The sequence below is a fragment of the Rana temporaria genome, chromosome 3, assembly GCF_905171775.1.
Source record: "Rana temporaria chromosome 3, aRanTem1.1, whole genome shotgun sequence".
Classification (NCBI taxonomy): domain Eukaryota; kingdom Metazoa; phylum Chordata; class Amphibia; order Anura; family Ranidae; genus Rana; species Rana temporaria.
Window position 1 is genome coordinate 171,757,516 of NC_053491.1, and position 16,399 is coordinate 171,773,914.

Here is a 16,399-nt window from a genome sequence, read left to right on the forward strand (position 1 = left end):
ACAACTCAATGCTTGGCAAAACTATAAAAAACATGGCTCAACAGCCCAAAAACATCCTGCTGCTCTCTCAGTCCTCCAACCAGTTGAAGCCACAACAACTGCACCATCTACATAGATCTACCATAGCGCAAATCCTTGATAATGGGGGGCACTTTTAAGATTGGACCATGTTAACTATTGTGGCAGTTTGTTGACACAGCCATGTGTGTGTACACTTTTTGCATAGTTAAAGCGGAGTTCCGGCCACAATTTCACTTTTTAAATATAAATACCCCTGTAATACACAAGCTTAATGTATTCTAGTAAAGTTAGTCTGTAAACTAAGGTCCGTTTTGTTAGGTTGTTACAGCATTTAGACACTTTATAAAATAGAAATGGACTGGGGCCATCTTAAGTGTAGGCATCATGAAGTAAGACTGTATGACTTCCTGGATTTCAGCCTTGCAGATCTCGCACATGCTCAGTGCTGCACAAGCAGTGTCAGATCAGGTTTCAGCAACTGTGCTGTCCAAGTCACATGATTCTTTGAGACTGGGGAGTGCACAGACTCCTGGATGGTTACACCCACTACATTCCCAGGAGTCTGTGCGGTGCATTAAGCACCTAGGTGCAGGAAGTGGGAAGATTAACTATTCTGCCTAGCAACAACACTTTGAAGGCATCTAAAAAAAAAAAAAATGTTTTTGTAAAGGACTAATGACATTTTTTTTAAACTACTGATGTAATGTTATATTTATGGGTGGAACTCCACTTTAAGTGTCCTACTTTTCTGCCTGCATAAGGATACTGCATTTTGTAAGCCAACCAAGTGTCAGGAATCAGCAACAAAGATGCTGTGTAGCTACACTTAGGAGAATGAGACCAGACTGTGTACTGTATTCTTAAATTAAGTTTACAGTGAAACGTAACCCATCCAAACACAGCAAAGATAGAAGCGACCCATACCCCAATTGGCATCCAACGTGCAACAGAGTAACTGAAAGCCTAACAAACTGACTATATACAATATATACACAAAATGGGGAACACAGATAAACTGGGTAAACTGGAGATGCAGGGAACAGATGAGAAGGGGGAACCAGCGGAGCAGATAAGAGGAAGTAAGGCACAGGATGCAGGGCACCAGCAAACTCAGGGTCAAGATCAGAATAAAAGGCATAACACTGGAGCAAGAGGCACTAGTAGGGGTGGACCTAAAAACTCTCCCATCAGCCAGCATCAGGTGGGAACTGATAACTGGGATCTGCTGGCGGACACCAGAAATACAACGTTCTGCTCTGGAGATCACAGTGCCACCAGCATGTGATCCAGGTCCTAACACCGAAACTATTGCTGCTCTGTGAGCATGATGTTAGCATATGTCAAACCCATGGCATTGTCTAATAAAATAAGTCTCCTGCCCTAAACCACCCCCATTAAAAAGTGAAGCATCTTTGAAAACCTCTCTTTTACATTACTAGGTGTAGCCTATGAAGTTATGCAGAAATATAAGGGCTGGACAATCACCTAACCAGGTAAGCAGCTAAGTAAGTAAGAAGAGGGAAAGCACTTGGTAAACATAGTCCAGTGCAGGAAAAATGCACCATGTTCTACTTTTTTTTCTGGAACTGCAAGCACTGGTGTGAACTATGCCATTGGAAAAAATAAATAAAAAAAAAAAAAAACATAACCTACTTTCCAAGCGATTTTGATGCAGAAAAAAATAAAATAAAAACGCATTGGACTGCATGTGGCGTGAACTAGCCCTTAACCACTTGCCGGCCGCCGATGTACGTCGGCAGAATGGCACGGCTGCGCACATTGGCATACAGGTATGTCCCCTTTAATGTGCGAGCCGTGGGTCGTGCGCGCGCCGCCAGCAGCCCACTCACGACCCTGTCGGGAACTCCGTGCCTGCGGGACCCACAGACCAGATCGCCGCCGGTGTACCACGATCGGGTCACAGAGCTGAAGAACAAGGAGAGTTAGTGTAAACAAACCTTCCCCCGGTCTTCCTAGTGGCACTGTTAATGATCGTTTGTTCCCTGTCATAGGGAACAACGATCAGCGATGTGTCACACCATGTCACGCCCCCTAACAGTAAGAATCACTCTTTAGGTCACACTTAACCCATTCAGCGCCCCTACAGGTTAACCCTTTCACTGCCATTGTAATTTTCACAGTAATCAGTGCATTTTTATAGCACTGTTTGCTGTAAAAATGACAATGTTCCCAAAACGGTGTCAAAAGTGTACGATGTGTCCGCCATAATGTCGCAGTCACGATAAAAGTCATTGATCACCGCCATTACTAGTAAAACATATTTTTTTTGAAAAATGCCATAAAACTATCCCCCATTTTGAAGACGCTATAACTTTTGCGCAAACCAATCAATAAACGCTTATCGCGATTTTTTTTACCAAAAATATGTTGAAGAATACGTATCGGCCTAAATTGAGGAAAAAACACACACACACACACACACATATATATATATTTTTATTTTTTTGGGGGGATATTATAGCAAAAAGTAAAAAAATATTGAATTTTTTTCAAAATCGTCGCTCTATTTTTGTTTATAGCGCAAAAAATAAAAACCGCACTGATCAAATACCACCAAAAGAAAGCTCTATTTGTGGGGGGAAAAAAAGGATGTCAATTTTGTTTGGGAGCCACGTTGCACGACCACGCAATTGTCAGTTAAAGCGACGCAGTGCAGAATCGCAAAAAGGGGCCTGGTCCTTTAGCAACAAAATGGTCCGGGGCTTCAGTGGTTAAGCTGTTTGTTCAGAAATAAAAAAAAAGGGAAGAACACACAATACACCACACATACCTTGGTGTCTTGCAGGTTTTAAATCTATATCCCACTAGTGGTTTAATCGCTCCTCTGACATCTAGCTGAGGGTTTACTATGATAAAATGCTCTAGCACTACTTGTATTCCTGCTGCAAACTGAACTTCCAGGACTGCAAAGCCATTATACTAACCAATGAGCCATTGTAAAGTCCTACATTTCTACTTCTGACGAAATGGGTACACTTGCTTGCTAGTAAATATAAATCAGCACTTGGAGGGAAGCATCATTCTATGATCAGTAGGCTTTTTAAAGTAGTTGTAAAATTGCAGCTTCTCCATGGCAACTGCAGAACTTTCAAAAACAGCTTTATAAAATGTACTTTCCCCTAATGCTTTTGAATCTGGAGATGAGGTTAAAAAGAAAGGTCTTTTCTCTAAAAGTTAAAAATATTTTATATGACCAATTGAAACTTGGTAACAGAGATCATTCCTTAAATGGCATCCTCTAAACCCAAAAACAAAAATATATTGCAGCTTACAATTCTACAACTGTGGTGGCTGCATTTTTTTTCTATCTTCAGGCCGTTTTTTCACCTGATAATCCTGGGAATAACACTAATCCTCACCCTGGTGGCTGTGCTCACCTAATCCACTGTATATATGGAGGGAGCCATGTGTGTCACCATTTCTGGACAGCAAACATGTTTATACAGTATGGTGGTGAGACAGTCATTTACAGAAGGAAGAAAACACAAGTTGATATTTTTTAGTTTCACTCACAAAGTGACAGACACTGCATTTCTGGCAAGATAAAACTGTTATTTTATGTACAGAAAAGGTATATGGTGCTACCGCTGCCATCCCCTGCAGAGAACTGTAATCCTGGAACCACAGATTGCTTAGATTTTTCCCTTTCTTCAGCCTCCTGTACTTACTGGCCAGTGAACATGGCATACAGGGGAGCAGCCACATATCCCGGCTTCTTCCTGATATAATTAGGGCAGATCCACTAAGGTAGCCTTGTCCTAGTGCACAGAAGAAGTCGGCATACTGCATGGGAGATTGAGGCTGCACATGATCAGGGATGCCGTATATACTCGAGTATAAGCCGACCCGAATAGAAGCAGAGGCACCTAATTTTACCACAAAAAATGGGAAAACTTATTGACTCGAGTATAAGCCTAGGGTGTCCATGTGCATGCCTCACTGTGTCCATGTGCATGCCTCACTGTGTCCAATCTCCCAACCTGATCTCCGGCGCTGTGTGAATAGACTGACGTTTAACATGGGAGTCTATGGAAGGGGTGCCCGGCTTTGAAAAATCGGTGCTCCCCGGCCATAGGTCCCCCGGACAACACACTTTGCACGATTGCCAAGTTTGGGGTCCATGGAACCTACGGCTGGTCAGGTGCACAAAGTTGAAGATAGACTCAGACTTGAATATAAGCTGAGGGGGCATTTTCAGCACAAAAAATAAATGTGCTGAAAAACTCGGCTTATACTCGAATATTTACGGTATATAGAGCTGTGACTTTTTTCTTTGACAATTCCATTGTTACAATTTGTACTATGGGGAGATGAAGTTGCTACCCCCAATAAACCCTGGATACCCATATATTATAACCCTTTGTTGTAAGTGTTTAACATAACCATTGATTCTACTATGCAGGTCTAATTTCTATGCATTACTCAGAGACAGGGTTGTTTGTGTTTGGGTTATACCTTATATGTTACTTACATAGGTGTATCTCTATTTCTACTTGTAATCATATGGGGGGGCCATGCCTGCCACTGGCTCTGTCCCTTGTGGTCCACGCATTTTACTTGCACGTACTTTAGGTTTATTTTTGAGTATATAGTATGTTAATATACATGTTGAAAATGTTATGATTTGAACTCAGTTTATGTTTTCTCTAGAACAGGGTTTAACACTGCAAATAACCCTTTACGGTCCAGAAGAAGCATGATTTGTTAATGCGAAACATGAACACAGCACTGTCCGCCTAGTATGAGGCGACGTACCCCTCCACAGACATATACCCCCCACTATATTTGTCCTTGGTGATTGCATTTGTTTCTCTACCTATGTGCCAGTGTCAATACTTAGAAGGCTCCCTACCTGTATACAGGGGTGTGTATGCTCACACACTAGTTTGGGTTAATACACTGAGAAAAATTATAAAAATGCAACACTTTTGTGTTTGCCCCTATTTAGCATGAGCTGAACGCAAAGGTCTACAACTTTTTCTACACAAAAGTCCTATTTCTCTCAAATATTGTTCACAAATGTGTGTACATCTGTTAGTGAGCACTACTCCTTTGCCAAGATAATCCATCCACCTGACCAGTGTGGCATATCAAGATGCTGATTAGACAGCATGATTATTGCACGGGTGTGCCTTAGGCTGGCCACAATAAAAGGCCACTCTAAAACGTGCAGTTTTATCACACAGCACAGTGCCACAGATGTTGTAAGTTTTGGGGAGAATGCAATTGGCATGCTGACTGCAGGAATGTCCACCAGAGCTGTTGCCCTTGAATTGAATGTTCATTTCTCCACCATAAGCCGTCTACAAAAGGAGAGAATTTGGCAATACATCCAACAGGCCTCATAACGCTAGACCACAGGTAACCACACCAGCCCAGGACCTCCACATCCAGCATCTTCGCCTCCAAGATTGTCTGAGACCAGCCACCCAGACCGCTGCTGCAACAATTGGTTTGCATAACCAAAGAATTTCTAGAATAGAGCTTCTGTGAATGTGAGTAGCCATTTGTCGGTTTATTTAATAAAGCTTGTAGTATCGACTGCTGCACTTAGTCTGACGCACCGCTGTTATTCTTTTTTTTTTTTCTCTATGGAGAGCTACCACTTGTGTTTTTTTTCTAATCATGGATTTATTTTATATTTATTTTTATTTATGAACTTTGATAATTTAGGACTAAAGGTCCTAAATGGTAAAGATTACGCAAGGTTTCAGTGCACACTAGAACTTTTCCTGCGAAATTCTTTTTTCTGAGTTTTGTATTTAAAGTCAAAATCCATCCTGTGGTGCAAGCTCTTGACCCCTAATTTATCAATCATTATGTAGTCTTGTTCTCAAGAAAAGAGAGAAGGTACATAGTAAAGTAACAAATACTAAAAAGAAAAAAAAATTGGCACAGTATGACATATACTCATATCATCGATACCAAGGTTCCTGGTCTTAAAGGGTTAGTAAAGGAATTTTTGTTTTTTGCTTTAAAATAACAAACATGTGATACTTACCTCCACTGTGCAGTTCGATTTGCACAGAGTGGCCCAGATCCACGTCTTCTGGGGTCCCTCGGCGGCTGTCTCTGGTCCTCTCTGCAATTACTGACCACAGTCATGCGAGAGCTCGCATGGCGGTGAGTAATTGCGGGCGCGCTCATGTGATACAGCGAGCGGCCACTCACTGTATCACTCGGCCCCGCCCCTCGGCGTGCCACGTCATAAGATGTGATTGACAGCAGCGCCAGCCAATGGCTGCGCTGCTCTCAATCCATCCACTCTAGCCAATCAGCGGCCAGGCTGAGCAGCGAAGAGGATCTCGGGACCGCGCGGGACTTTCGAGGGGTCAGGAAAGTATAACGGGGGCTCGGGGGCGGCAGCATCCAATGTTTTTTCACCTTAATGCATAGATTTTTTTCTTTACAACTCCTTTAAGAATGACATTTGTGATGCTCATTACCTGGCAATAGTGGGATTATTTTGCCTGCTGCAGTGAGGGGAACACTGTAGAGGAAGTGGTATCTCTTTGGCTTTAGTGGTCCCTTTTCCAGGTTCTAGAGCTGCTGGGATTCTTTTCTTCAGTGTGGCATACAATGAAAGCCTGTTAAAATCCAGGCCAGCACATTCCCTGGTTTTAACATGTGTATTATAATGATCTCACTGCAATCACATCTCCTCATACAATGTAGAATGGGAGTGAAGTTATACAACACAGAAGCCCTATGAGAAGCACACTGAATCTGAATGCAATAAATTCTTAGAAAACTCAGACTAAGGTAAATTGATTAGGCATTCCAAAGTAAAGTGGAATTAGGCCATTGATTTAAAAAAAAAAAAAAAAGTTACATCACGTGCCGATGTAACTGTCACACTGGATGTGCTCTCAGCCAAACATATGAAAACCATACAATGACTGGTTGCAGCACCATGGCAGTTGAAGATCAGAGGCCAAGATGGCAGCTTCTTTGACTGAAAACGATAAAAGGGGTTTTAGTTCTGCTTTTAATAGGATTGACTTTTTCCTAAATAGCATTTACAGCTCACTGATCGATTTGCCCAATGATGCAAATTGTTATTTAAGTAGACATTAATACATGTGGTAAATAAGCTAGACCGACACACAAGGAAAAGGAGAAGATACTAAATAGAATTTGCTTCTAAAATGTGTTTAATTGGCTTAGAGTTCACTGAACATCACAAATAAAGTATCTATGGCTAAAAACACTTTTTTGATTTCAATTTTAGATAAAGTGGGGAAAAGTTAAGCAGGCCATACATTATTCTTTTTTTTTTTCATTCAACCATGCTGTGCCATTGGATTCTGGCAGCGGGGAGACTTCCCTGCCATCAGAATACAATGATCAGTGCTCCCAGCTACAGTATTAAGCATTGCATGGCACCGATAGTTCAGGGCTTTGGGATGACAAGAGGCTGGTTGTACACAAGGCGATTCTGCCTGCCCATGTATGAATCATACTTTAGCCTATCCCTGCTGAACTGGCCAAATTTCGATCCATGTATTGCTTCCCTTCGTAGCAACCCTATCATTTTTTTGTTGCCACTTGTGTCCAAGCCCCACACCCTCCCTCCCCACCTCTGCAAAGTTTTCAGTGATGCAGAATTTTCTTATAACATCATCTTGTTAAATTAAAGGGTTAGTTCTTTTTTTTTTTTTTTTTTTTTTTTTTTAAAGGTGAAGGTGAACTATACCCTACACATCCTCCCCACTTCCCCGGTCCCCTCTGCACTTACCTTCGTGAGGGATTAGCCCTCAGTGTATGCAGCTATCCAGTGATTTAGAATCCCTGCTCTTCTTCCCCTTCTTTCTGTAAGGCTTCAGGGATCAGAGCGATCCTGAATGGGCAATGGAGTCATATGCCGACGATGACCAATCAGAATCACTCTGCTCCATCCTAGGAGCCCTAAGAGAACAAAAGGAAAGAAGGCTAGAGATTTCCAATTTCTGTGTGACCACAAACAGCCATTCACACTCTAAAATAAGTGCTGAGGGGACCGAGGGGGGGGGGGGGGGTTCAGTGACCTTATACAAAATGATGCTATAAGAAAATTTTGGATCAGTGAAACATTTTTAGTTTGTCAATAATAAACATGTTCCTTACCTCCTAAAATTTGCTATTAACTTTACATCGGCGATGACAAGCTTATGCTCAATAACTATATGTTTGAGTAGTCCGTCCTTTTCCACCTCCTTGTACAGCTGTTCACAGAACATACATGGCAAATACACAGCATCGCTTGGAACAGTAATAGGTCCTGGACTTTCTGGAAATGACAGAGACTCCAGGATACAGTCCTTGATATCTGCAATGAAAGCAAGCTTGATGTAAAATTCAATCAAGAATCACATGCACCATCCATAAAAAACACTTATCTAATATTACCACTTGCATTACATTACTAAGTCAGCAAACAGACTTTTTGCAGTATGAATATCTGCAAAGTAATTCACACAAAAAAAGTTCAGGCTGATGTATTAGGCTGGGTTCACACTACGGTTTTCCTGTCCGTCAGCCGCATACGATTTCAGTATTGAAAACGTACGGCCACGGACGGGAAAACGTAGAGATAGACAATGCATTGCAAATCGTATGCACTCGGATGCATCCGGGTGCGTACGATTTGCTGGCAAAACGTTTTTTAAACGTACGCAAAACCGTGTTCAACCACGGTTTTGCGGTCGTTTTTAAAACAGTATGGCAACCGCATACGTTTTCCTTTAACATTAATGTTAATGGAAAACGCACATATGTGCGGTGCCATACGTTCCCGTCCTTTTCAGCCGCATACGTTTTTTCATATAAATCGTATGCGGCTGACGGACGGGAAAACCGTAGTGTGAACCCAGCCTTACACAGTCATTCATGACTGCTTTACCAGCAAGTCCCTAAAACACTTTTTATGAGCAGAACTGATGTTTCAAACAACTTATTTCCTGCAATATGTACACCGGATTAGCCATCCTCCACCACAACTTTAAAAACTATTAACAAGCTTGGATCTATAGATGCTTAGCATGCACATATTCTACAGATGGATACCAGAGCACCTCTGGAACATATGGCCCCATTCTGCTGCAGATATTTCATGTAAAACACCTACTAACAGTTTAGCTAAAAAAAACTAAAATATAGTCCAGTGGGACTCAAAAATGTATTGAAAGTTTAGCTATTTTTGCTTATATTTCCACCACAGCTTGAACCATTTATTACAGTGAAGGAAGATTAAACACACCGCTCCAATCAGGTGTTTAAAAATATCCAACACATGTTTCACTCTGTTATGGGATTATTTCTGAAGAGTAAGATTGGGGCATTCTGTAGATCAGCCTTTCTTGGACATGGTTCCATGGAACACTTTGACTCCTCAAGTGGTTGTTGGGGGTTCCTTGAGCAGATATTCTCCCACCAACAACGGCCAGTAAAAAAGGAGTCAATTTTCCACTAAGCATCAATGTAGAGGGCCGTTTGTACCCTGAACACCAATGTTGGGGGGCACCACACTTTGATTTGTTCATTTTGGTTTCCACATTTTTACTGAAACTAATATTGTTGTATGGCACGGGGGGGGGGGGGGGTGTTAAATGATCCGACTTGTTTTTTCTTGTTTTTCTTGTTCTAATATAACCTATCCAAACTAAAATTGTAAAATGCCTATTGCACTTAAAGTGGATGTAAACCCGATTCATGAAATTTGAGCTGGGCACATATATCTGTAGTATTTTGTTATCTCTTTTCAATGAGCTTATAACTCTCTTCTGAATGGTTCCTCTGTTATCAGCCTGAGTACTCCTGACATATTTTTTTACTTTTTAGACAAAAGCAGCTTGAATCTTTTGTCAAAGGAGGTTGCTAAAATAGAGTAGCAGAGAGCAGCTCCTATTACAAAACAGCTCTGAGAGTCTCTGCCTATGGTGAGAGGGGGTGTGTGCCTTTCCTCCAATCAGCAATGTTAGCTATCTTGGCTGTATGCCCAGACATCACACTCGGTGTTAACCAGGAAGAGAAATCTAACAAAATCTGAACTTTCTAAACAGTATATAAATGAAGACAGCAGATATACATATAAAACCTATGTAGGGAGATTTGGTTAATCTCTGTATCATCTGAGGCTGTTCACTTCATTGGGTGTATGGAGGGTTTACATCCACTTTAAGAATCTAGATCTGGGTGCTCCTCTATGTACCTTTGAATTAATTATGTCGACTTCAACAAATCCTTGGACATAAATAAAAAGTTGGTTAGAAATAAAAACCATGTAAAATAATAGTAATAGCTTGTACATACCCATATATAGATATTAGATAATATTATATATTATATTACATTACATTTATAATTGCAAAACCCACACTATAAAATGGACATTTTCCTTGTTACATTCTATGCAAGATGATCACATAACCCGACTATTTGGCAATCTAAATTGGCAGATTCATTTCTAACATTGCTGCAAAATATGTAGTTGGAGGAGGATATTAACAAAAAAATAATACATCTCAAAATGCTTTTTATTTATAGAATTGCTTTGACTTGTCACAGCAAAAAAAAAAAAATGAGCTTAACAGTTCTGTGTACTGCTATAGGCTCCACACTTTAAAAATTATGAAAGTATTTCTTAGAGGAAAAAAGTCAATCACATAGTAACAGATAATGTAGAGTGATCTTCACCAGCTATATATAAACATTATTTACAGTGTGGGCGCGCTGGCTAATGTGGTTTGTTAGTAATAGGTAGGGTTGTCATGGAGAGAAAAAAGTAACCGACAAACAAGAGACACACAGAAAGTGAAACAATCTGCATAACAATATTTGCTAAAAAAAAAAAGAAATGTCCATTCTTGTTCTAACCAAGATAAAGAAATAGAATCAACAAAAGCACACAAATGTAGTACATGGTTTAATATAGAAAGATAATTATGATGATGAACTGCATGGACTTTGAGAGAACAGCAATACTGAACAACACTATGCTAACATTTAATAAAATATGGACCCCATGCATGAAACCTTCTCTGCCACCGAAATTGTATCCAATAGCTTGTATAAAGGAATTGAATTGGGTGCATTTGTTGGACTGCACAGATCCAGGCCATGCGTGCCTTATCCCTCCCTATTCAGATTTTTACAGTGCTGCAGACGTGTCTTTTTGCATACTGTGTGTGTGTACTTTAGTAAAGCCAACTGTCGGCTTTCATGTGGAAGTGATACAAAAGGCTTCCACCACCACGTGCCACCTTTTCACATGGGAGGTGGTGCTGGGAAGGGCAGCGGGAGCTTAGCGGACCTCTGTCCACTCAGCTTTCCTCAGACGCGATCAATAGTTGGACTGTAAGGGAGGCCTTGTATTTCTTAATCTGTCGCGGTGAAAGATGGAGCAAGCAGCAGGATTCCCCTCCAAGTCGACATTTGCCAGATGCTTTATCGTGCCGGTCACCTCCTGCCCAGAATGGTCCGAGCCTAGGACAGTCCTAAAATATATACAACATTGTACCCTCAGCATTGCCACACCGCCAATGCAGACTAGGAACTTGAGGGAAGACCCTGCAGAGTGGTAGGTACTCTGTACCACCGAGTCAGAATTTTGTAGCAGGTCTCTTGGACTCTGGTAGCTATAGAGAACTTCTGTGCAAAATTAAGGATTTTCTCCTTCTGGGAGTCAGTGAATTGGGTTTGCAGGTCCAATTCCCACCTGGACAAAAATAGGGGGACAAAGCCTTCCTCTGGTCGAATCAAAATGGTTAAGATTGTCGAGAGACTATGGCAGACTGGCTCCCCTCGGTGACAAATGTTTTCCAATTCCGTGAGCTGTTGATATATGCCTGGTGTCCTCAGACAACTGCGAAAAGGGTATGCAGCTGGAAGAGACCACTCCAGAAGTCCAACAGGAGTCTGCGGCAGACACCCAGACAGAGGAGGAAAGTTGACCATCCAGACCCACAAAGTCGCAGAGATGAAGCCCTCCACTCGCCGGAAGTGAGGGTTCTGAAGGCCGGGTACAAACTCCAGATTGCCCAGAATCTGTATCATAGGGGAGGGTGATGGCGACACTGAAGAGTGTCGGAAGGCATCCATAGCCACCAAACAGTGTACTGCCTAAGGTGGGGTAATCCGTTAGGGCTTTGGGCAGAGATAATGTGAGCCATGGCCTTAGATCTTAACTGGGTCATTGGAGTCTTCTATTTCCATGCAGCCCAATTTTTCACCTCTGCGTGGCAGTGCCAATCCACCAGTCTCGTGAGATGCGTCACCGAGTAGAAGGCTTTCACATCAGGGATGCCCACTCCACCCCTACACTTCGGGAGAGTGAGAAGTTGAAGTTTAATGTGGCCTGTGATGAGACCAGGCGAAGTCTCGAAACAAAGAGCTAACTCGCTTAAAAAAAATGCAGGAGGAAAGCGGATGGGGAGTCCCTGCATCAGGTATAACACCCTGGGCAACAAGGTCATCTTGTGGGCGCTACAGCTGCCAAACCACATTAATGTAATGTGAATGCCAATGGAGGAGATCAATTCTAAGACAAACAAGCAGTGGGGCAAAGTTCGCCGAATACAGGTTGGAGGGTGTCAGAGGTGAGGTCAATGCCCAAGTAGCGTATAGAGTTAGTTGCCCAGTGGAGGGGAAACAAACACAATAACTGGACCATATCCTTATCCACCGTAACGTTGAGAACGGAAGATTTGGACAGAATAATTTTTTTAAATAATGAGGCGTGCCATACTTTTGCAGGGATTGCAGCAGTTCGGGAGAGAAGCAAGGTGATCCATCGGGGGGAACGGAAGAAGATCATCCGTAAATGCAGCCACCTCGTGCAGAGTCTGCCCTCACCCTGCACATAAAGGGCTCTAAAGAGAGTATACATATCAGAGGGGACAAAAAACAACTTTGCCTTGTGCCGTTATGAATATTGAAGAAATTAAATCTTATCTCATTCACCTTAACCATGGCTGTGGGAATATAGAGACAATATTCAACTCAACATAGAGGATCGGACACCAATGTGTTCAAGGGTGGACTGTATACATGTCAAATTTACCTGTATGAAAGCTTTCTCGGTGTCCGTGGACAGCAAGAGAAGAGGCTGGTTCGATGATCTGGCTGCATGGATCAGGTTCACCAACCCGAATGTTATTGTTGCAAGGCTCTCGAAGAGGCACAAAGCCTGCCTGATCCCTATGGACAAGACTCGGGATATGTGGGAGCAACCTTTTGGCTAGAATTTTGGCAAACAGTTTCAAATCAGCGTTCAGGAGTCCCATCGGATGATAGTTCCCACAATGCAGGGTCGCAAAAGCATCTCAAAAACAGCCTTATAATAAGTTGAGGTAAGGCCATCGGGCCAGGGGCCTTTTTTCTGATTTAGAGTGGACAACTTCCTTCCTGAGGGGGCCATGATGCTGGAAACATAACTTTTCATGTGGGAACCACGCAATGCCCGTGCAAGCAATGTGCCTGGTTTGTTTGAGGATTCGAACATTGTACGATGTGCCCAGGCCAGTTTTTGCTTTGTTTTGTGAAATATAAGTGAACGGAGTTCCTTGCAAACTCCAAGAAGAACTTGATAGGTGGAGCGGCAAGAGTGGCCTTATAAAAACCATTTCAGATTACTCATCTGAATAAAAAGTTCTTCCATAAGGCAAAACCTCTCCCTTTTAAAGTACGCTCCTATTCTGATCAATGCATCCCATACCACAAATGGATTTGTGACCGAGGCTTCATTGACGGAAAAATACTCCCGTAAGTGGTCAGGAGCTCTGTATGGATCTCGTTCGATTGGAGCAGAGACTTATTTAGACTCCAGGGTGGAGGGGTCTGAGTTACTGGTCACAGTTGGAGTGTCATGTGGACTGGGGTGCGATCAGAGAAAGGGATTACATCGATAGAGGTAGACACTACTCTGGATAAGTCTTTGTGCGTTATCAAGTGACAGTCAAGCCGTGAGTAGGTGTGATGGACCGGGGAAAAAAAGGAATAGTCATGTTCCTGTTGACGTAGAAACCGCCAGGGGTCTACCAGATGCAAAGTCTGCCTTCATCTGTCAAAGGCAATGAAGGCAAAGGAGATAAACCCAATCGACTGATCTCCCAGAGGCGAGAGTTAGAGAACAAAACACAGAGAAAGAAATAGAAGGAAAATAAGAGAATAAGAAAAGATAAAAAAAAGGGGGGGGGGGGTTAAGGGTTGAAAGAGGAGAAAGGGATGGAGAGATTATAAATAGTGTAGGTAAGCCAAAGACTCTGGCAACGCACCGGTAGTCCCCATTTAGGAGCCCACCCTATTCAGGGCTGAATTGAGTGCTAGGAGTAGAGCAACTAAAATGTGAAAAAGACAAAATATTAGGAGAAGCAGGAGGTAAGAACAACGAGAAACGCATAATAACTATCAATAGAGCCAGCAAAATTAGAGTACAAATAATAGATATGTAAATCAAACATGAGGCACAAGGTAAGAAAGAACCATTAACTAAGACCATACTGTGGCGGTGGACCTGGGGGGGGGGGGGGGGTAGCACTCGTAATGATGAGACTCCAGGCAGGCAGCAAATGATATAGAACAGAGGGAGTGTAGAGCCTTTACTCCACTCCCCAGGGCACCAAGACAGAGGGTCAGAGTGACAAAATGCACATACCACATTTGGGGTTAAAGAGCAATACAGGTATCCAACGGTAGTACCACAAACATAAAATACACACCCCTGCCTGACAGGCCTCACCACCAAATGGGGAACAACCCTTGGGACCTGCCAGGAGAGGGTTAAAAATAAATGGGGTGTTTAAAAGTCTGGTCCCCCACTAGTCAGCGCCACATGGGGTCAACAGACATTTTTATTTATTCTTTTAAATGGCTTCAGGACTGCCGTTGTGGTGGGGGGGGGCGGTCAAAATGCAGCTTTGCCTAAGTAGACAGATATCCTTGCACCATCCCTGGTCACGCACCTCCTAATCCTCCACCACCGCATCAAGTTACGCCTTCTAAGATGCCTTTCACACTGGGGCGTTTTTCGGGCGCTTTGGCGTTAAAAAAGCCTGTAAAGCACCTGAAAGAAGCCTCATCTGCAATCCCAATGTGAAAGCCAGAGTGCTTTCAGAGCCCTTTCACACTGCCAGCGCCCGAAAAACGCTAGTAAATCGCTGCTAAGACCCCTTTCACACTGGGCGTTTTTCAGGCGCTTTGGCGTTAAAAAAAAAGCTCTGATGTGCACCTACCTACTCAATCTCCACCACAACACCAACAAACACCACTTTACTCTCCTCTCCACCAGTGAGCAGCTCTTTTCCCTCCAACCCCGTCAATAATCACTTCCTTATTCATCTTATCCACAAATAGACACATTTGCTAGCATTGCTTTAAAAAGAGATTTCACATCTTTACACCAGAGACTTCTGGCCATATGTGCTGTAATAAGGAGCTAACATTAATACAAAAAATATTTGCTGTTGTTTATTTCAAGTTCTAGAAGCAGAACCAGTCTCACTAGAATTTGAAGATATTCTCCTCGAGAAGCGGTTGCCTTGGAGCTTTCTGCCTTGTTACACATAAGAGAAAGGATTCAGGGGAAAATGATAAAAACAGACAACGTACTTCATAGCTTGTGCAGTAGATCACCTCCCACTCGCAGAAAACTTACAATCCAGACTGTTGGTGAGCATGGGCATGATGTAGTACAGTGTATGTGCCTCCAATACTGCCTATCATACTGAAAATACAGTTCCATAGCTTCATTAAATACTCCTATTCAGTCTTGCTGGGATTACGGTATTTGTTTCCTGTATTTATATAATGAATAGCACTTTAAGAGATCCTGTGATTCATTCACATCAGTCTCTCTCCTCAAAGGAGCTCACAATCTAGTGTCCCTACAACAGGTGTGCCCAACCAGTGGCCCGCGGAGCCCTTTGATGTGGCCCACGACCTCCTGCTCTGGGATGGAATAAAATACTGTTATTTAAGAAAAGTTTTCATTACTAAAAACAATGGGCTAGATTCAGAAAGAATTTACGCCGGCGTATCTATTGATACGCCGCGTAAATTCAAATCTGTGCCGGCGTATCTTCTTTCTGTATTCAGAAAGCAAGATACGCCAAAATTAGGCTAAGATCTGACTGTCGTAAGTCTCTTACGCCGTCGTATCTTAGGGTGCATATTTACGCTGGCCGCTAGGTGGCGCTGCCGTAGATTTCAGTGTAGAATATGCAAATGAGCTGGATACGCCGATTCAGAAACGTACATGCGCCCGGCGGATTTTTTTACGTCGTTTGCGTAAGGCTTTTTCCGGCGTAACGTTATTCCTGCTATATGAGGCATAGCCAATGTTACGTATGGACGTCGTTCCCGTGTCGGATCCTAATATTTT

At 42.6% G+C, this 16,399-nt stretch overlaps 1 protein-coding gene across 1 annotated transcript in view; it reads right to left on the reverse strand.

The window, feature by feature from the left end:
- Nucleotides 1-16,399, reverse strand: part of ZNF277 (zinc finger protein 277) — a 101,536-nt gene that overhangs the window by 71,727 nt on the left and 13,410 nt on the right. The window contains exon 2 of the mRNA XM_040343813.1: nt 8,149-8,350. Coding sequence (XP_040199747.1) covers nt 8,149-8,350 — 202 coding nt within the window. The remainder of the gene's footprint in view (nt 1-8,148; nt 8,351-16,399) is intronic.